The sequence below is a fragment of the Glycine soja genome, chromosome 13, assembly GCF_004193775.1.
Source record: "Glycine soja cultivar W05 chromosome 13, ASM419377v2, whole genome shotgun sequence".
NCBI lineage: Eukaryota > Viridiplantae > Streptophyta > Magnoliopsida > Fabales > Fabaceae > Glycine > Glycine soja.
In genome coordinates, this window is record NC_041014.1 from 21682051 (window position 1) to 21701579 (window position 19529).

Genomic DNA, 19529 nt, shown 5'->3' on the forward strand with positions numbered 1-19529 from the left:
TATATAATAACCCCAAAAATATATAAACAGACAAAAACAAGAAGATTAATGAAAGGCAACAATAAGTTGATTTTAAAAAAAAAATGGTTGATTGAGGGAGGAAGCAAAAGCAAATGGCATTTGAGTTGTGAGAGGAAATTAAGAAAATAAGAAGAGTGTTGCGGGACTATATATTAAGAGCTACTTTTGTGTTGTGTCAGATGAATTAGGGTGTACTTCTGCATGCATATATATGTGGTTTTAACTCAACTTTGTAACACTCACACACGCACAGTACAACGACAACAAACATGCTTTGCTTTTCGCATTATGGACCAGAGGGCCGTTGTGGCCACAGTTCCCGCGGAATTTTAAATTTCTAATAAGTAAATTTTAAAAACATTGTTGTTGTTTTGTTACTTGATGTGTTGTATCGGTGTGTAATTGTGTATGTTAAGTGATTAAGCGTATTAAAAATATAAACCCAACATTTAATATTTAAATATTTAAAATATAAAATATCAATTAATATAAGAATAATTATATAATTTTCTCGCAGCAGAGATCCTGCGAGGGACAGGATGTGATTCCCCTTCCCGCTGTGCTCATGAGAGAATATTTATCCCTGTGGGAAGAAACCCCGTCTCCTATAACCATATTAGTGATTACTACTCTACTTTTATGGCTTTCTTCTCTTCTTCAATAACCTTATTTTTATTTATTATCGTAATCTCAAAAGGTTAATTTTTCATTCTATCTTTATTTTATAAATCTGAATACTCATTTTTTCAATAAGTAATTTTTTAAGAATTAATTATCATTTTTTATGAAGTGATCACGTAACTTTTCTTAAATTAACTATCGTATTTAGTTTTATTTATATTTTTTATTCTTCTCAAATAATATTATTTTAATTTAAATCTAGACCCAAATATGACTTTGAAAATATATTTTTTATTAAGATAAAAATTAGATTCTAAGATTTTATTGTAATCTTGATAATCCCAATTTAAATTTTAATGGACCATATCAAATTAATAAAGGTAAAAAATTCTGAGTTTTAAAAATCTGATCTGAATAATTTATTTTGATATGATAAAATAAAATATTGACCACAAACATTAATAATAATAATGGTAGTAGACAGGACATAATTGTTGTTTCTCTCTTCTCTCTCACATATATATCTGTCTCTCTTTAAGCACCTCCCATCATCACCCTCTCAATTTCTCTCTGCACGCCTTCATTCCACCTCTCGCCAACAAACCAAACCATTAAGCCATAATTAAATTGAATTTGCTACTACCATACCATCATAGTGATTCATAGCACTGAATTTTTGTTGCTAGCTCCACATCATGGGTCTGGAAATCCTAGACGAATTTCGGCCAATTATGTCCATCCGAACAGTTCCTGTTCCTACGGTTGTTAGAAGCTGCAGCCAACGCGCGGAGGTAGAGAAGGAGGAGCTGCTGCAAGAGTGCCACACACCCACATCATCAAAACCTCAAACGTTGTTGGTTTGTCCACCACCTCCAAAGAAACCACGAGTGTCCAGAACCACAAGGACAACTTTTCCTTCTCATTCTCAAGCCTTCTTTCAAGTCCCACACGATCTTGCTTCTGTCTTTCTGCTTCGCGCCAAACCTTCCACCCTAACAACAACATCCGAGGAAGCTCTTTGCTAGCTACCTACAACACTTCTCTCCCAATGGTATAATATTATATATTATATACTTTCAATAATTAAGCACTACAATATATTAGGTTTTTTTCGAATATCATTGCAAAGGAATACCTCGGTCACTGAGATTATTATTATAATAATTTCGAGAGATATGTTAGCACTCATAGATAGTATTAATCTTCGAATTTTGACTTAGATATTAAGGGACCGAGTCAGCACTCTTTGAATTATAACTACATACTTAAGGGGCCGAGCACTGGTTGGTTTTGTTTTATCTTGTTTTTATGATATCATTATTAGTTTTGTTGCTATTTTGAATTTTTCAAGTGTAGGAATTAATTTAAGTAGTTGTACATCGATGGTGCATGACGTGATCCATTATACTTACTTGTTTAATCATGAATGCACGTATCTAACTGAAAATAAAAGGGGGAAGTTAACTCTCTCTCTCTCTCTCTCAATAGGAAGGGTGGTAGATGGATCTGGAACTGGAACTGGCTAAAAGAGTTAGAATCATGCATGCATATACAGGAAGTTTTAATTAGTTATGAAATTTTATAATAGTCAAGTTAAAATTTTAATAGTTCTAAATTTTCCTATAATACCCTCCTGCTAAATTATTCTACCTTGTTGGAAGATAGAACATTACTAACGGGTTTGAGAACTCGATTCACCACTATGAAGACAACGGGACATATACAACAATCACTCCCAAAGGCTGTCCTTTGGAAGTTTGTTATTACTACCTTAATAGCCGTTTTGTAATCTAGCTTAGCCTTGTGTTCTTTGGGAAAAAACAATGACATAAAAGGAAGTTAATGTTCTAGTTGGCTCTTGTCCACAAAACCAGAAAATGGAATACATTGTCAATGTCTTGGAATTTTTAAGGAAAGCAAAAACTCACCACATGTGTGTGTGCATAAAGATACCACAATTTCCATATATTTGATCCATAGTTTTTCAAAATTTATAATTTAAATTTTGTAGTTATTTCTTCATTTCTCATCTAGTTCCTCTATTAATTAATCTTCCTTAGTTTTTCTCTCTACATGTCATATTTAATTTATTTATTAGTCCCTCAAATTATTATTATTTTTCTGTTTAGTCCTTTTAAATATTAAAATTTTATCATTTTTTTGTTAAAAATAAGCACTTACCAAACAAACAAGAAATCTAGAAAAAATATCGTAATATTATGAGAAATTAAAACCTTTAACAAATATAATTAAAAAAATATAAAAAAACTATTTTCATTTTGCCAATAATTTTGAAGGAGAGTAACAGTTAATGCAAAATTAATTGTAAATATATTGTGTAAACTCTAATTCCGTTATTAGAGTCAGCGGGACACATTGAAAGATACAGATAAATAAAAAATAAATTAATTCCTTTAACAAACGAGATACATTAACGAAGAGGGTTTGCACATTGCATTACGCATAAGCCTCTTACATCCATCAGTTTTCTCAGGCTCAAATGTTGGAAATCTCCACAAAAGGGCTATCACTTATTGGACATCTATTAAATATTTACATAGAAATTCAATATATTGGGCTATTGGACGCAAACACAGCCCAATGGATCCTAAATTTTCATGTTATTTTGCCCAAATTGAAAAATGACTAAAACGAATTAGATGGATCAATACAAATAAAATCAGAAGATATATAAAAAAAAGGGTGAAGAAAATTAAAGAGAAAAAAATGTACAGAAGATATGTTTATTTCATTTATATAAGCTAATGAAAGATAGCGAGAGAAAATGAGAAACTATAATTCTATAAATTTTCATAGTATGAGGAAAAAAAATAATGCATTGACAATGTAAAAAAAACAGTTTTATATTATTATTAATCACAAATTTTCTTTCGGTCATATATAATATGTTAAATTTATTGACTTTTATAATAATTACTTTAAAAGTTATTCACAATTATTTATGATTATTTGTAAGGTGAATTTTTTTTTTACATTAATAATACATAATTATTAAACTCTTATATTGTTATCTCAAGATTTATCAAAGGAAACTAATCATATTATATCTATATTAGGAGAAATCAGATCAAATCTAATAAGCGTTGATTTTTTTTTCACTTGCAAAGTGAAGTTGAACGTACCAAACATAATTTTAGAAAAAAAAATTAAAAGTTAAAATAGATTTTAATAAAGAAAAAGACAAAAACAGAAAGTATACTTTAATAAATAAAAAAACCAAAGTATATGTAGTTCAGTAGTTGCTTATACTAAGCTCTTGTTGACTGAATTAATATTAGAACAAGAAAATATAGTCACCTTATTTAGTCCAATTTGAGACTTGAGAGACCAAAGAGTGAATCTGTCTTCTCCACCCAACCAGTCGCTGATTAGTCAAGGCATGTTAATGATGCAGTTAATCAGAACTAAATAAAATTAATTGGACATTAATTAGGGAGTGTGTTAACCAAACGATCATTATTGTAAATTAGGTATTCCCCGGGTGCAATCCCCTAACCTTAAAAATCCTATATGACTATGAGCGATAAAGTTTGTATGTCGATAATACTAGTAGTAGTAGATACGGTATTCCCAAACGGTAAATTAGTCAAATAAGATTTGGGTCATGACCCATTTGACCTCTCATGCCTCTTTCAATATTTTTGTACCTTTACGTATGGTATATGAAATCGTAATGTCTGATTACACTGTAAACTTTAACTAATAGATTACTTGAATTGTTGAATATATATATATACATATATAGCTCACATATCCTAGAGTCTAATTAGATTATTGTCACTGAGAGTGGAAAAAGATTATTAAATAAAGGCTTCAAAATTTTGGTGGTTTCGAATTCGTCGGTTTGGGGTCTATAAAAAACTTTGGCCCTCCAATTCTAATTTATTTATATGAAAACTAATCTTTAGAGTTTTCACTCCAACAAAGCGATACCTAACTTAACTGAATTTTGCATATTATAAGTTTGAAATGCGTATCATTGTCCATTCCACAGTCCCCTGTCACGGGAAGCACATTAATTATTTTCTTAATCGTTCTTCCTTTCCACGGTCTTCTGGCGTAGTTTATGACTTTATGGTTATTACTACATGTTTTTTATGTACGTCGGATGAAGAATCCGTTTCTTTTTCCTTGTCTCCTGCTACTTTAGCAGCAGCAGGTCTACTCGTGTTTAATGGAAAAGTGACTTTGGATTTCCTTGAGTTAGGTATCCAACTGTTGCGGAACATGTTCTTTATTCCTAGGAAATTTTATTAAGAGACAACTGGGTCAACGAGAAAGAAACCAAGCCAGCACAATGAGCTCTGACTCACATGGTACTTTGGTGTTGTTGGTGGAGTTATAAGGTGCCTTTGCTGGTTGAAGGGAGAAGAGAAAAAAAAAGGAGGAAGAGATTGTAGGTTCGAACATTTCCACTAACAAAACTAACAACTAACATTTGTCATTGAGGTTTGATATATATATTTTTTTTTTGTGTTCTCCTGAGATCCGTATTTTTTTTGTGTTCTCTTGAGATCCCTGTATGATCACAAAAAAAAAATGTAATTTATTTATTTACAATCATGGTTCATATATAATCAAACTAATTCAGATGTTATGACCTATACAGAATACACCAATTAACTAATAAAATTTTGGAGACATAACTTTCTGCACGTGTTAGGGGGTGGAGAAGAAATCCGTTGCTACCACCTCATATTGAGCTGGTTTCTCTAGAATTGCGGTTTGCAGTGGAAATTGCAGTCACAATAACTGCATATGAGGCTTGACACTATGTGCCTGTGTAGACTTTCTTTCTATTTCTTTTTCATCTAATAAATTTTGGAGAGATCAAAGAAAAATATAGGGAAACTAAGTCGAGTCCTCCACTTGTATTATTATTAATTTCATCCATTTTCACAACAGGCTTAATAAAAAAGATCAAGTTGAAGGAGGGAGCTTATTGACCTACTTGTGGCAATGTACTCAGAGCTGCTAGCCGTATTTTGCCATAACTTGTTAGCTGCTGTAGTCAACCTCACCTAGTAGCACAAGACTATTGTTGTTGTTGTTATTGTGGCAAGTTCTTAGTATAAATTAAACACGTTATCTCTATTCAATTTTCTACACATCGAAACCATGAAACATATTGAAAAAAAATTACAAAAATAGATTGATACTTCCTCTAGACTCATATAAACAAAAATAACTACTTCCACACTGATTAAGAAAGTTCATTAAAATCATTTAATTTTACTAATCTCAAGTAAAAACAAGGTTATATATGAGTCCAGATGGAGTATAATACAAACTCAAAGAACAATTAAGTGGAAGAATTGCATGAAAAGTAGAGATGAACAAGGAACACCTGCTTGCTTATCAATACGAGACGACCTAATCTTTAGCCTCTTTCTCCTAGTTTTGGGAAGATACTCAGGCCTTCACCCCAAATCCAAACACATTCCCAGATCCTTTTTGGCATATACATGTATGTATACTATATACAAGCTCTAGTCCACTAGGAAACTGGAGCAGAGGCATTTTTGGCAATAAGCTCTTTAGGTCCACAATCCATCAGAAGCAAAGGAATATGGTGTTGATGGATTCGATTCAATTAACCACCTCTGGCCAGCCATGTTGTTGAACTACCCGGGAACAAGTAACCCATTTTATGTTATCAGCTGGTTTCTCATTGGCTGCTTCAATCTGTTCCAATGTTTCAAGAACTTCTCTCATTGATGGCCTGACTTTGGGGTCTGCTTGGATGCATTTGAGAGCGAGTTGAGCTAATTGTAAAGCTAAGTTGGTTGGATACTTGCCTTCCAAATTTGCATCCATATTGCTTCTTATTTTCCCTCTATTTAGTAGATTTGATTTGAGCCAATCCAGCAAGGAAAATTGCTTACAAAGGTGAATTATATCGAATATTTTCTTCCCAGTCAGCAGCACCTCTATCAAAACATTTCCAAATCCATACACATCACTTTTCACGTACAAACGACCTACACAATATATAGACTTGAGAGAATTCAGTATCTTGTCACGTTTCCACAAGAGCTTCATGAAAGGTGAAGATTAAATTTGTTTATATTACCTGTTGCCGTGTACTCACGTGTCCTATTCCCATAACTAGTGTTGTTACGTGAGTCTGATCAGACCAAGTAATAATAGATTTGGCTAAACTTATCCCTGATACATTGTTACACCAAGACAAGCTTTGTCATGTAAGGTAACAAAATGATGCTATGATGCTCAACTTATAAATCTGAATTGACAGGATCAAACATTTCATGATAATACCAAGGAGAGTTTTCTATTGTACCCTTGACCCATAGATTGAATGCAAATTCGGGTTGACTTCGGTGCTTGCCTAGTTGAATTGTTTCAAAAATTGATTAGATGAAATGATTATGCACTTGAGCTAGCAAGTAGCAACCAAAGCAACAAAGAGAACCATAAGGCCAAAACATGTTCTCTTTCTCCCTTGAAAATATTTGATTTCATATGCATGCATGGCAGATAACACTTGTGCATAAAGCGTTCGTTTCTCTAATTCTATGGATGAAATAAGGAAAACTGTTGTTGTTGACATGTTGATTTACCAAATTGATTGTTGGGGTTGGGCATGGAGGTGGTGAATGTTGATTTTCTGATTACAATTCTCAGCATGGACGCAAATATTAAATAAGAGGATTTAAATCCCTACCCACTTGTATCATCATTGTCATCTAAAAAATTTAATAAATGGTAACCTTAGATTTGATTTTTGCCAAATTATTTTACGTTCATGAACTTCTTGACAACATGCTATGATTTGTCTTTATGGTAAAGCTGATGTTTGGATTTATTCACCATCATCATTGTTGGGCCCATTAAAGAAGATATTATACTACAGTTTTCTAAATTAAAATATTTGGTATCAATATTATAAAATAATGAAAAAATAAATGAAGAGGTCACACACAAGATGCAAACTGGGTAGTTAAAATGGAAGAAAAAAAAAGCTTTGAGGGTTATTTTTGGAACAAAATACCTATCCAGCTCAAAGGGAAGTTTTATTTTATAGCTATACACCTAGTTAAAATGGAGAAACGTATTTAAGGTTTATTTTTTAACACAAAATACATACCAAGCTGAAAGGGAAGTTTTATTTTATAGCCATGCAACTAGTTATACTTTATTTTAGTGAATGTTGGGCCTTAAAGAGATAAGGTGAGAAAAAAAAAAGTAGTAGTAGGAAATGAGAAAGTTGAAATGAATATGTAACCACACAAGAAAGGACAGGATATAGAATGACTGTATATAAGGATATTGTTGTGGCACCATCGAGAAGATCACTGGGAATCTATTAAGATGGATTGAACATGTGCAAATAAGATCGTTGAAGATACTAGTGAAGAAAAAAAAGATCACATGACTTTTAGTCTTGTGAAAAGGATAGAGAGAGAAATCAAGAAGAACACGAGAGGAAATTATCAAAAAGGATTCCATAGTAAATGATATGTATGAGAATTTGGTTTTTGACAGAGTCCAACAACATTATAATAATCTATGTAGTCCACCTCGTCTAGCAGAACAAGACTATTGTTGTTGTTGTTGTTATGAAAGCAGGTTGAGTATAAATTGGACACATTATTTTTATTCAACTTTATACACATCTAAACCATGTAAGAAATTGAAATAGTTAGATGAAGAACAACTATTCAACATTCATAGATTGATACAGTACAAACTCCCAAGAACAATTAAGTGGTAGTTTTTAATGGAAAAGTAGAGATGACCAAGGAGCAACTGGTTGCTTATCAATACCAGGGGACGGCCTAGTTTGAAGTCTCTTTCTCATAGTTTACGGGTGCACATGATGCTAAAAGTCACAGGCTCACTCTTAGGCAGATACCCTCAGGCCTTTACTCCAAAGTCAAATGCATTCCCTGATCCTTTTTCCCATATGTGTATGTTATACTATACAAGCTCAACTCCACTAGGCCACTGGAGAAGAGGCACCTTCAGCAATAAGCTATTCAAAGGAATATGGTGTTGAAGTGATCAATTCAATTAACCACCTTCTGGCCGGCCATGTTGTTGAACTACCCGGGAAAGATTAACCCGTTTTCTGTTATGAGTGTTATCAGCTGGTTTCTCATTAGCTGCTTCAATATGTTCCAATGTTTCAACAACTTCTTTCATTGATGGCCTGACTTTGGGCTCTGCTTGGATGCATTTAAGAGCAAGTTGAGCTAACTGTAAAGCTAAGTTGGATGGATACTTACCTTCCAACTTTGCATCCATAGTGCTTCTTATTTTCCCTCTATTTAGAAGATTTGATTTGAGCCAATCACTCAAGGACGTTTGCTCACACAGGAACATTATACCACTGATCCTCTTGCCAGTCAGCACCTCCAACAAAACAATTCCAAATCCATACACGTCACTTTTTACGTACAAATGACCTACACAATTGATATGAGATGATTTAGCGTCTCGTCGCGCGTTTCCACAACAGGTTTATTAAGTAAATATGTTGACATTACCAGTAAAAATGTACTCGGGAGCAGCATAGCCATGCGTTCCCACAACCTGTGTCGTAACGTGAGTTTGATCAGGAGAATTGACAGATCTGGCTAAGCCAAAGTCTGATAACTTAGCCGTATATGTCTGTTACAAAGCAAAAATTAGAAAGAATTTTTTCTTGCATTACCCAGATCTTCAATAACATGCATGCTCCAAGTTTGAGAAATGAATTTTGTCTTTCACTTTTCAAGACGAGCAAAATGTGATCATGGGATATTCAATGCCCGAACCATAAAATGAACCTTACCGTGTCAAGTAATATATTTGAGGGTTTAAAATCTCTATATATAATTTTTTCCTCCAAGGAGTGTAGGAAATTCAGTCCCCTTGCTGCTCCAATCATAACCTTTAGCCTTGTGTCCCAAGAAAGTGGCCGAACATTTGCTCCTCCTGCAGAAGCAAAATCATGTGCATAGATCAGTGAAAATGATTAATCAATTTCCCCAAATTGTTACACATACTGGCTGCATCTCTTCTTACTTCCAAATAGGTGGTTATCCAAGCTGCCACGATGCATAAATTCATACACCAGGAAAAGTTCACTATTCTCTCGCCCAAATCCCAACAACTTAACAAGATTGGGGTGAGAAAGCCTTCCTAAGAAATTCACCTCTGACTGCACAAAAAAGAGCATCAGTATAAATATTAAATAGAAGCCACATACCAATAAAAGGTGTGATCCTAATTTTGATGTGTTATTAATTCCAATACCTGCCATTCTGCAATTCCTTGGCTGCTTCCAGAATTCAATTTCTTGATGGCAATAGTCAACCCCTCTCCTCTTTTCTTTGCTGCTCTATCCTCAATCAAGCCCTTGAATACTGTACCAAAGCCCCCCTTTCCTAGCACAGTCTCAGCTCTGAAATTTTTGGTGGCTGCCTTCAATTCGGCCAGTGTAAATGCTCTCAAGTCTGCAACATCCAAGATCTGCCCATGAGGAAACTCCTCTTCATCTCTCACTCGAGAGGCTTGGCTAGTCTCAGAGCCCCAAAGGGATGTGCTAGTATTATTTCCTGTTGAGTAGTTATTACTACTACTTGGCCCAAAGAACCTGCTGATTCCTCCAGAGTGGCTGCTACGCCCAAGAGAAGTAGAATTGCCATTCTGTATTAATCTTGTGTTGCTGAGACCAGCAGAAAACTGAATACTCCCTGATACATTGTAACAAGAAGACAAAATTTGTCATGAAAAGTAACAAATGATGCTAAGATGCAAAAGTTTTAAATCTTGAATGGATCAAACATTTCATGATGAACTCTTGCTAATACCAGGGAGTTTCTTCTATGTTGTAATTGGGGATAGATTGGATGCAAATTCAGGTTGACTTCTCTGCTTGACTTGTTGAATTGTCTTTAAAATTGATGAAATGATTATGCACTTATGCTAGGAACCAAAGCTATTAACGAGAAAACAATCAAGAACAGAGGTTGCGTTTGAATAAATTTCTTCATAACTACCTGTGAGAGAAGAAAATAGGGAAGTAAAATAAAATAAACTTTTCCCATAGGCTAAAATTAGCTTATGCATAAGTTAAAATCAACTTTCTGTAGAAGCTTTTGTCACTTAGCTTCTCCAAAAAACTGATCTTGACTTCAAAAGCTAATTTTAGTTCATGAGATAATCTTATTTCATTTTTCTTATCCTACAAGTGTAAATGAAGAAGCTTATTCAAACGGGGACAAAACACACCTTTCTTCTTCCTTGAAAATATTTGATTTCATATGCATAACACTGATAACAGTAACACATAACATCTGAGCATGAAGCTTTTCTATAATTCTATGGATGAAATAAGGAAAGTGTCGTTGACATGTTGGTTTACCTGATTGATTGTTGGGGTTGGGGGCAGTATTGGAGTTGCGGTGATCGCCTGGAGAACCTGATTGATGACTCCAACAATTCCCCATTATGTTGTTTCTGCTGTTTTACCTCAGCAGAAAAGCAGAGAAAAATGCTGAGAGGTGAATCTGACTTGGTTTTATAGTGACAGTGAAAAGAGTACAAAATATTATCTTTGAAGATAATGGCTGTACGTAAGTACTTGTATGTGTTGGAAACAAAGGAACCTTCCAAGAATTCTCCAAGAAAATACAATGATAATCATGTTTTGGCGTTGACCAATGGCATCGGTAGCGTGTTGATTGCAATTCTCAGCATGGCCAAAAATATTAAACAGGAGAATTTAACAATAATCGCAAAAGCTATATAGTTGTAGAAAAGACTTGTTGTGGCATGTAGTTGACTTTTGAGTAAATTTTAATAAAAAAAAATTGAAAAGAAAAGAAAGTAAAAGTGTGTAGAAAAGACTTGTTGTGGCATGTAGTTTTTTGAGTAAATTTTAATAAAAAAAAATTGAAAAGAAAAGAAAGTAAAAGTGTGTAGAAAAAAGACTTGTTGTGGCATGTAGTTGACTACTGAGTTTCTGTGGATCATATCAAGAAGTTCACAGAAAATGAATAGAAATTAATTTTAGCAAACAAAAAGGTATTTGACTTGCAATACATCTTACCTTACGGCAGTTTGGTTCAATTTGTCAAACAGGTTTGCCGTGATTACTTTTGTTTTTTTTTCTTCTTCTTCTTTTATTAAGGCATCACTCTTCTAGATAAACTGAATTCCAATTATCTGCTATCAGCAATCAATCAATTATGCCTTATGAGTATTTTTTCTTTTGGTAGTTTCAATATATTTTCTAACAAATCTTAAAAATCTTTTCGATATTTTTAAAAAAGGTATTAAGTAAGAAATTATATATAGTTAGTGTCTTAAAAATTTAGAAAGCATTCAGTACTTTCTATATTTAATAAATAAAGGAACTAGTTGAAAACTATTGTGAAAAATTTTAAGTTATTCATCAATCTTAGCGACAAAAGTCAACAAAACATAAATAGACAATCAATTAAACAACATGTGGGTTCAGTGATAATCAGTTAAACATGTCGACAAACTTTAGACGTTAATTAACTACATTTATTTAACTGAATTAAAACACTTGGATCCAAAAGACATTTGGTGGAGCGGTCAAGTATACTTAAATATACATCACATAAATAATTTTAAATTTTTATCATAACATTGATTAAAGTTTAAAAGTTATTTGATAAAGCGTGAAAATTTCTAATAGTAATTTAAAATATTAAATAAATTAGGCTCATACTTTCAATCAAGTGTATCACATAATTCACATTCTCACTAATCTTACTTAATATTGCCGTTAAAAAAACTGATTATGTATTCACTTCCATTGTACCAGTAAATTCATACTCAAAAAGTTTTTACAAATTTCCTTTTTCTCGGCGCAATTTTTCTGTCTCCAAACTCTTCTTAAATAATTCTATATAAAATCATGAGGGGAGGGGCAAGGGCCATGGTTGCCACCTTTGAGTTGTTAATGAAACTGGATTCAATTTTTATTGCACAAATATTTTTCTCTGGTAAATAATATGTAATTGTATTATTAACTTCCATTGAAAATGTCAAACATTTGAATCTTAAAGTTAGCTTCCCTCCTTCTTAAGTTTAACCCTTTTAATAAAAATCTTTAATTGAAGAGATATTTGTCATAAATTTATTTTCTGAGTCCATAATGAAGCGATATTTTACGTACTATTTTTAAAACAGATTCTTATCTTAATATGAAGTGAAAATACATATCTATAACAAGTGTTGTAGTTATTAACTTATTATTCTCAAGGTTCAAGTGCTATATCATAAATAAAAAAGTATCCATCAGGTCGAATTTGTAAGGAAAAACTGTTAAAGATTGAGAAAAAAAGTTATATTGGAAGTTATTTATTTTACCCGGTGAAACGTGAACTACACTATGTGACACGGATTAGAAGAATAACCATGACAAACACACATGTCATCACAAACATCACAAGCCATGTTAAGCAAGAAGTCTTTGAACTCTCCGAGTATATTGCCGTTGCTCGCACATTGGCACGACCGGTGCTTGCCAAGCTATGCTCAATAGCCTTTTCGGTAGAATCAAGTATCTGCAACCCACCCACAATCAATTCATTAGGTTAACACCCCGTCATTCTAACTCCCAAATGTGAGATACTTGTCAACAAGGTTATGGCTTATACAAAGAATAAATCTAACGACCATGCAAAGGTTATATGGAATGGTGCATCTATATTATAACTCACTCCTATCAAGATCACCATAGAGGAAATATACTTTTATTAATAAAACTTCATTGGGGATAAAAGAGGATTTGCTTGTAAGAAACTTTTTCCTTGATGAGAACAGTATTGACTACCACACCACTGTCACAACTCACAAGGTATTAACACTCCCATTCCTTCACTCTCACCATGCTAAAATAAGATACATTTAGCATCACCATCTCATACAACCGTTTAGCAGTTAGACAAGCAGGATTGAATGAAAATATGAGTTTCGAGACCTTTTCAGTGTTTTGCAGGGACTGGCTCATCATGAGACTACTCTCTTTGAGTTGTTTTGCCAACACTACCATCTCATCAGTCAAATTATCTTGAAGCATTCTAAATTAAAAAAATTGAACAAAATAAAACAACTGAGTGATCAATGAAAACACAGTGATACACACAATAAATGCAAAGTATATACTCCCTTTTGATCTCAAATATAAGAAAAAAGAAATGATTCACGCTAACTAAGAAAGTTAGTTAACCACATTCAATTGCATCAATCTCAATTAAAAAATAATTTTTTTTTCCAAATTATCCTTCATTGGAACTTAGTATAAGGAATAAAAATGAGTCATTGGAACTAAAACCTCAATTAAATGAGGTAAAATTAGATGAATTTTTTTTTTTATATTTGATAGCAAGAAAAAAATGTTTTTTTTCTTCTTATATTTGAGATTGGAGGGAGTAGACAGTAAATGTAAACAAATATAAAAATTATTGATCTAATACATTTGCACCCATAACCTAATAGAAATTATTGGTATCATAATGTTAGTGATTCAGAAACATCCTGAGGACTAATCAATGAAGACCAAATAAACTCTCAAATATACATGATCCTAATAGTCCACCATATTAAGCTAGTAAGAAATGGTAACCGGTAAGTCTAACAATATATCAACGATTGACCTTAATTCATCAGTGCTTATCCTGAAGAAAAATATAATTTGCTGTTCTAGAGAAATTGACATATAAACTTGTATGTAGCCTGTAGTTTATGGACTCTTCATCAAAGCAGTACTGAATCCATTGACCCACCATTACATGAACTTTAAATAACAACTCAAGTAAACAGTACCTGTGCTTTTCAATGTGTGCATGTGCTGCAGCATCCAGTTTAACAGGTGATATGTGATCAGTCTCAGCAGGCTTGTGTGCTCTTTCTTCCGTACTTGAGGCAGGTCTGTCCACTGAATCAGATGAGCAACAGTAAAACAGCCTACAAAATACACAAAGTAGTAAGAAAGGCTAACTAAAGCTTACACAGGCCTTCTTCTCAGTCCAGAAGAAAGGAGTATCTGCTTTGTTTCCTCTATTTCAGAAGAGTTTTCTTCAACAGAATTCCTTTCGAAGTCCTTCTTGGGTACTGGTGGGTCACTCTGGGTTAAAAATTGTGGTTAAATGATTGTGCCTATTTGGCCAAAACTAAAAATACATGAAAAAGAATAAACCAAAACGGAGCAAATTTTACAATTTCATGATGCATTCCAACAGAATCACAAAAATTTAAGCCATCAAATGTTTATATTTTATATGCACTTTTCACATGCTAGTGAACATATAATAACCCACTAGATGAGACTTTGGATAGTTTGCATGATGTCTTAGGTTAAAATCTCATTACTGTCATTGTATACCAAAAACTATAGTGAATGTATCGTTTAGTCAGGAACTGTAAAGATCTTTTTCACATTTAAACATCTCTCCAAGATACATTAATTCACAAATACATACCACATGATTAACCAATTTGGAAGCAATGGCTTCAATCTTCTCTGAATAATCATTCAACACAGCCTTTGAAATCCTGCATAACGAGAGCAGATCATATATACACACAAATGAAGGCACATACATTCAGTAGAGAAACACATAAGAAGTAGGAGCAATACAACAACTTTAATTTATAAGTTATAAAGGAGAAGATATGGACTATATCTTGGGAGAGGTAGAAGATGAAAAAATAATAATGTCAGTTTACTTCAAAGAAATATAATATAATCATTTCTATAAATCCTAGATATTATCAAAGAATTACAAGGCAGGAAAGTAAAGCTTATGTTCAATGTGAGTAATGTTTTCAAGAGAACTCAGGGTGAATAATAACATAAGTGTCCATTCTTATATTCCATAGTCTGCTGGATCTATTTGTATTGTTTGAATATAAGGATAATTAATGTGGTAGCACTCCTATTATGTTATGTATGTTTTTGGCCTGAGACTATACTAATGTTCTATACTAGTTCTTCACCTACAATATTGCCCAAAATAAAAGCATTAGATTATTATTTTATATTATGACATCACGCTTCTCCCTTTTTTCTTTCCATTTGATTCCTAAATTTCAATAAGTATTAATTTCTAACATGCAACTGTTCAAACCCAAAACAATGCCCCATTCATAAAGAAAATCCCACCCCACTTAATAGTTGCAGATCTTGATTTAAAAAAATGGAATGGCCATATGATGTTTTGATCATATTTAGGGTAAAGCATGTCTAATTTTTTCTTTTACATATTTCTATCTATGGAACTTTTAAACTTTTGGGGCAACCACCTATGATGATCCACCCCTGCCACTTAAGCTATATATTAAAATTATGGGAAGATTTCCAAGAATTAAAATTAACAGATGATTGTGTTGTGATTTATAAACACTGAAGTTATATGTAGTTTCACTTGTAATTCCATGACACCTATGTGTATCAGATGGTAAATAAAGAGACACACAATACCTTGGTAAGCCTTCCGGTGCCCTTTCCTCAGCCAATTGTTCCAATTGTTCACGCAAAGTAGCAACATACTGCACAATCCCAAATCAACAAATGATTAGGTTTGTGTTTTTCAGAGTTAACAAATGACTAAATTAACTCTAAAATAAGAAGATTATAGACATAACCCTATTAACTCCAAAATAAAAAGTCAAGACTTATCTACAGACTTACATGCACAAGTTTTGCCTGGTTTTGCTGCTGAGGAGCAGCTGCAAGCAACCTCTTCAAGTTTACTTCTGTTTTACTGATTCCCATACCTACAGTGTTCATTAATTATACAAATTATCCATAAACCAAAAATCAGCAGGCAAAGAACCAGAGGAAATTAAGTATCAAACGGAAAAATAATATATATATATATATATATATATCAGTAAAGCTTATCTTGTCAAGCTACCCAAATTATAAACAAAAATCAAACACCCTAAATATCAATGAAACTAGTTCAACAAGTTTAATTTGACATCCATAAATTCTAAAAAATAAGACAAGTTTCAATGAAAACATAATTTCGCAACAGTAAAAAAAATGCAATTATTATTTGGTAAATTGCATTAATAATGAGTATAGAGTTGCAAATTCGTTCAAAAAAATACTTTGCAGGAACAGTGATGTTTTCCTTGTTATGGTGGCTGAATGCTGTGTGCAGGATCAAAAGAAAAAATACCTCTTTTCATAATTTTGAAACAAACCTTAGGAACTCTTCAGGACCATTCACATAAGTCATATAGTCATCCATTCTTAGAAATGAAATGAGTACCTTCTGATTCGTGCCTGAAGCAATAAAACTTGTAATGCTCTAACAGATGGAACCAGAACCAATAACCACCAGAACGACGGCGGCCTTGTGGCTAGCGCGACAACCAGCGGCGGCGGCGGCGGACGGACCTCCAGTGGGAGGCGCGACGGTGCAGCGGCGGAGGTGCTTCCTTTTGCGACGGTGGCGGGAGACGACCGAGCTTCGTCGGCAGCGGCAGTGAGTAGGGACTCTTAATGTGGTTTCTCTATTTCAGACTTTAAGTTTGAGATCTCGTGATTTCGTGCATGAGCCTGCATTTCTTTTCATTTTTTTTTTGGTATTTTTTTCAATTTTCAATAACTAACTTTAGAAAAAAAAAAAGCAAAAACACAAAGGTGATTGAACCGGACCGGATTCAATAACCCCGTCTGCTCACCGGTTAAACCATAAAACCGGACACGTTACCGGAGTCTCACTACATTGATGATATGACCAATCCAATTGCTGGCTCCAACCCATTTTTAAGTGCATATTTAGTTTCGTGTTGAGATTGTTGCGCCATGCACATACAAATAAAATGAAAATAAAAGTAAAGTTTTTAATTATTTTACAAAAATACTTTTCTCTCAAAAATTATTTTCCACCTAAAAATGCAAACAATCATGTTTGATCTGATCGGATTTGATCAAATTTGATAACTCAAATTAAATTAATTTAGTTTGACGATATATATAAAGTTTTTATAACATGTTAAATTATTAATATATTTTTATCAAATTTATTTATTATTATTTGATAATTTTTGTATTTAATCTTAAAAAATAAGAATATTTTTTAATAATTTAAGAATAATATTTAATAAAATAATTTATAATAATAAATAATTATATAATATTTGTATTTTTATCTTGACTATAAATTTAAGTTTGAAGTATAAAAAATATTAATTGATCACATTAGTTATATTATACATATACCAGATCAATTGAATTTAGAAGTGATTCACTAGTTATATTATACATACACCGGATTAATTGAATTTAGAAGTGATTCATTAGTTTAGTCTCTGATTCAATGACTCATTGTCTCAAACTTACTTATTTTCATACTATTACTTTTATAATTATAAGACATTATTAAATATCTTTCAAACAAAGGAGATTAATATAATATATAAGAAATATTAGTATTTTTTATGTTTTAAAAAATAATTCATCATAAATTTCACTGCTTATCCGATAAACATAATGTGATTATGATCGTCCCTAATAAATATCTTGGACCTTTACCACACCACAATATTGACAGGTGTGCACAGAGAGGTGCAACTTTAATAGGAAGCAAAGCAGAATTCAATCAACACACGCAGCTCGCTCTCATTTATGTCATCAATTGCCGAAAACCTTAGCTAAATCTGAATAATCAATCAATCAATTGAAGAAAAGAGAGAGAGAAAATGTACGTGGATCACGCGTTTTCGATTTCAGATGAGGACATAATGATGGATGCAGCGTACACGGTGAGCAACAAGGCACCCATGAAGGAGATCGCCCTCGCCGTTTCCCTTCTCGTCTTTGGAACCCTAGCTATCATTATCGGCTCCCTCATGGCCTACAATCACGTCGGCGGCGACACCACTCACGGTAACCACATTATTAACATCCCTTTTCAGAATTCCTGCTACTATTTATAATTATTATTTTAATGATGGATAGGTCTGTTCTTTGCGATACTGGGAACACTCTTGTTCATTCCGGGTTTCTACTATACGCGCTTTGCCTATTGTGCTTACAAGGGATACAAAGACTTCTCTTTCTCTAACATACCTCCCGTATAGCCTATGCTCAACTACCACCTTTATTTATGTATAGAACATCCTTTTTTTTTTTTTTTTTATTTTGCCTCACAAGTGACAACTAATGTATATTTGATATTGCTTGCATTGCTCTAAACTGGTATAGTATATTTATTACTGCTAAGATTTTGTTTTCTTTTCTTCTATAGAATCAATCTTCTTGCTCTGAAATCTTTTCTCTCTGTTTTCATTACTTGAATTTACTTTATAAGATCCCCTTATGAGGATTAATGATATTTGCAGAGTTTGGTGAGTTATGAAAGTTGTATCAGTAGGTTTAAAATCTCAAAGGAGTGCACATGACTCATATAGTCGAAGACAGGTTCTTGAATTTTAGTCTATACTTACCATATCATTGCGGATTGCATACTACCCTCTCCTCCTCCCTTTCCTTTTCTTTTCCCTCTTGTTTCTGCATTCTGTGGACAACAGGTATCAAAATTATTTCAAATTATCTCTCACTTGTAGGAGCATTAAAAGTTTGAAATTGGGTCTGAATTCCCTTTGATATAGAAGGGTGTGATTGGAAGCTGTGTATGCCTCCTGTCTACTAAGTACATATGCAACGTTTTAAATTATGGTCATGGTTGTGGTTTCGTTGAAATCTTTGATGTTTTGGGAAATTCTGAACAAATGAGACTTATGTGGCAACGATTGCGGTTGGAATAACTCCAAAAACCTTGGTATCACGGCTGAAACAACAGTTGTTCACTTCTGGTTAAACAAAGGCTATTTGCATTCCGCCATTTTTTGGGAACGGATTTTAT

At 33.1% G+C, this 19529-nt stretch overlaps 3 protein-coding genes and 1 long non-coding RNA gene across 5 annotated transcripts; 2 read left to right on the plus strand and 2 right to left on the minus strand.

Moving 5' to 3' along the window:
- The first annotated feature begins 1166 nt into the window (after nucleotides 1–1166).
- On the plus strand, nucleotides 1167–2247 carry LOC114381958. Its single transcript, XR_003660121.1, has 2 exons — nucleotides 1167–1693; nucleotides 2131–2247. It is a non-coding gene; the product is annotated as an uncharacterized LOC114381958 (long non-coding RNA).
- Nucleotides 2248–8254: 6007 nt separating this feature from the next.
- LOC114381095 (probable serine/threonine-protein kinase PIX13) lies at nucleotides 8255–11350 on the minus strand. Of its 2 annotated transcripts, none has more exons than XM_028340279.1 (6): nucleotides 11036–11350; nucleotides 9925–10364; nucleotides 9694–9829; nucleotides 9461–9603; nucleotides 9174–9219; nucleotides 8255–9092 (listed from the first exon to the last, which is right to left on the minus strand). In XM_028340279.1, the coding sequence occupies exons 1-6, from the start codon at nucleotides 11118–11120 to the stop codon at nucleotides 8698–8700; spliced, it is 1245 nt and encodes a 414-aa protein (XP_028196080.1). In that variant the 5' UTR covers nucleotides 11121–11350; the 3' UTR covers nucleotides 8255–8697. The 2 variants fall into 2 exon arrangements, with proteins under 2 accessions (XP_028196080.1, XP_028196079.1); XM_028340278.1 differs by having other exon boundaries at nucleotides 9174–9297; nucleotides 11036–11347.
- A 1543-nt stretch (nucleotides 11351–12893) lies between these two features.
- On the minus strand, nucleotides 12894–17377 carry LOC114381940. The gene is made up of 8 exons (XM_028341172.1): nucleotides 16929–17377; nucleotides 16340–16425; nucleotides 16130–16197; nucleotides 15129–15201; nucleotides 14658–14773; nucleotides 14473–14577; nucleotides 13628–13727; nucleotides 12894–13211 (listed from the first exon to the last, which is right to left on the minus strand). The coding sequence occupies exons 2-8, from the start codon at nucleotides 16421–16423 to the stop codon at nucleotides 13035–13037; spliced, it is 723 nt and encodes a 240-aa protein (XP_028196973.1). The 5' UTR covers nucleotides 16424–16425; nucleotides 16929–17377; the 3' UTR covers nucleotides 12894–13034.
- Nucleotides 17378–18208: 831 nt separating this feature from the next.
- LOC114381444 (transmembrane protein 230-like) lies at nucleotides 18209–18933 on the plus strand. Its single transcript, XM_028340698.1, has 2 exons — nucleotides 18209–18550; nucleotides 18623–18933. Exons 1-2 carry the CDS (start codon nucleotides 18364–18366, stop codon nucleotides 18742–18744), a joined length of 309 nt encoding a protein of 102 aa, XP_028196499.1. The 5' UTR covers nucleotides 18209–18363; the 3' UTR covers nucleotides 18745–18933.
- The last annotated feature ends 596 nt before the right edge of the window (nucleotides 18934–19529 follow it).

Bases quoted from the DNA above. Each gene is read 5' to 3' on its own strand.
- LOC114381940 (XM_028341172.1), bottom strand. From the start codon at position 16,423: ATGGGAATCAGTAAAACAGAAGTAAACTTGAAGAGGTTGCTTGCAGCT. The intron at 15,202-16,129 runs GTATTGTGTGTC...CTCGTTATGCAG, and splicing joins GCACCGGAAGGCTTACCAAG to GATTTCAAAGGCTGTGTTGA. The intron at 13,728-14,472 runs GTACTGTTTACT...TTTTTAATTTAG, and splicing joins GCACACATTGAAAAGCACAG to AATGCTTCAAGATAATTTGA.
- LOC114381444 (XM_028340698.1), top strand. From the start codon at position 18,364: ATGTACGTGGATCACGCGTTTTCGATTTCAGATGAGGACATAATGATG. The intron at 18,551-18,622 runs GTAACCACATTA...AATGATGGATAG, and splicing joins CGGCGGCGACACCACTCACG to GTCTGTTCTTTGCGATACTG.
- LOC114381095 (XM_028340278.1), bottom strand. From the start codon at position 11,120: ATGGGGAATTGTTGGAGTCATCAATCAGGTTCTCCAGGCGATCACCGC. The intron at 10,365-11,035 runs GTAAACCAACAT...ACAATGTATCAG, and splicing joins CAACCCCAACAATCAATCAG to GGAGTATTCAGTTTTCTGCT. The intron at 9,298-9,460 runs GTAAGGTTCATT...GCTTTGTAACAG, and splicing joins CAAATATATTACTTGACACG to ACATATACGGCTAAGTTATC.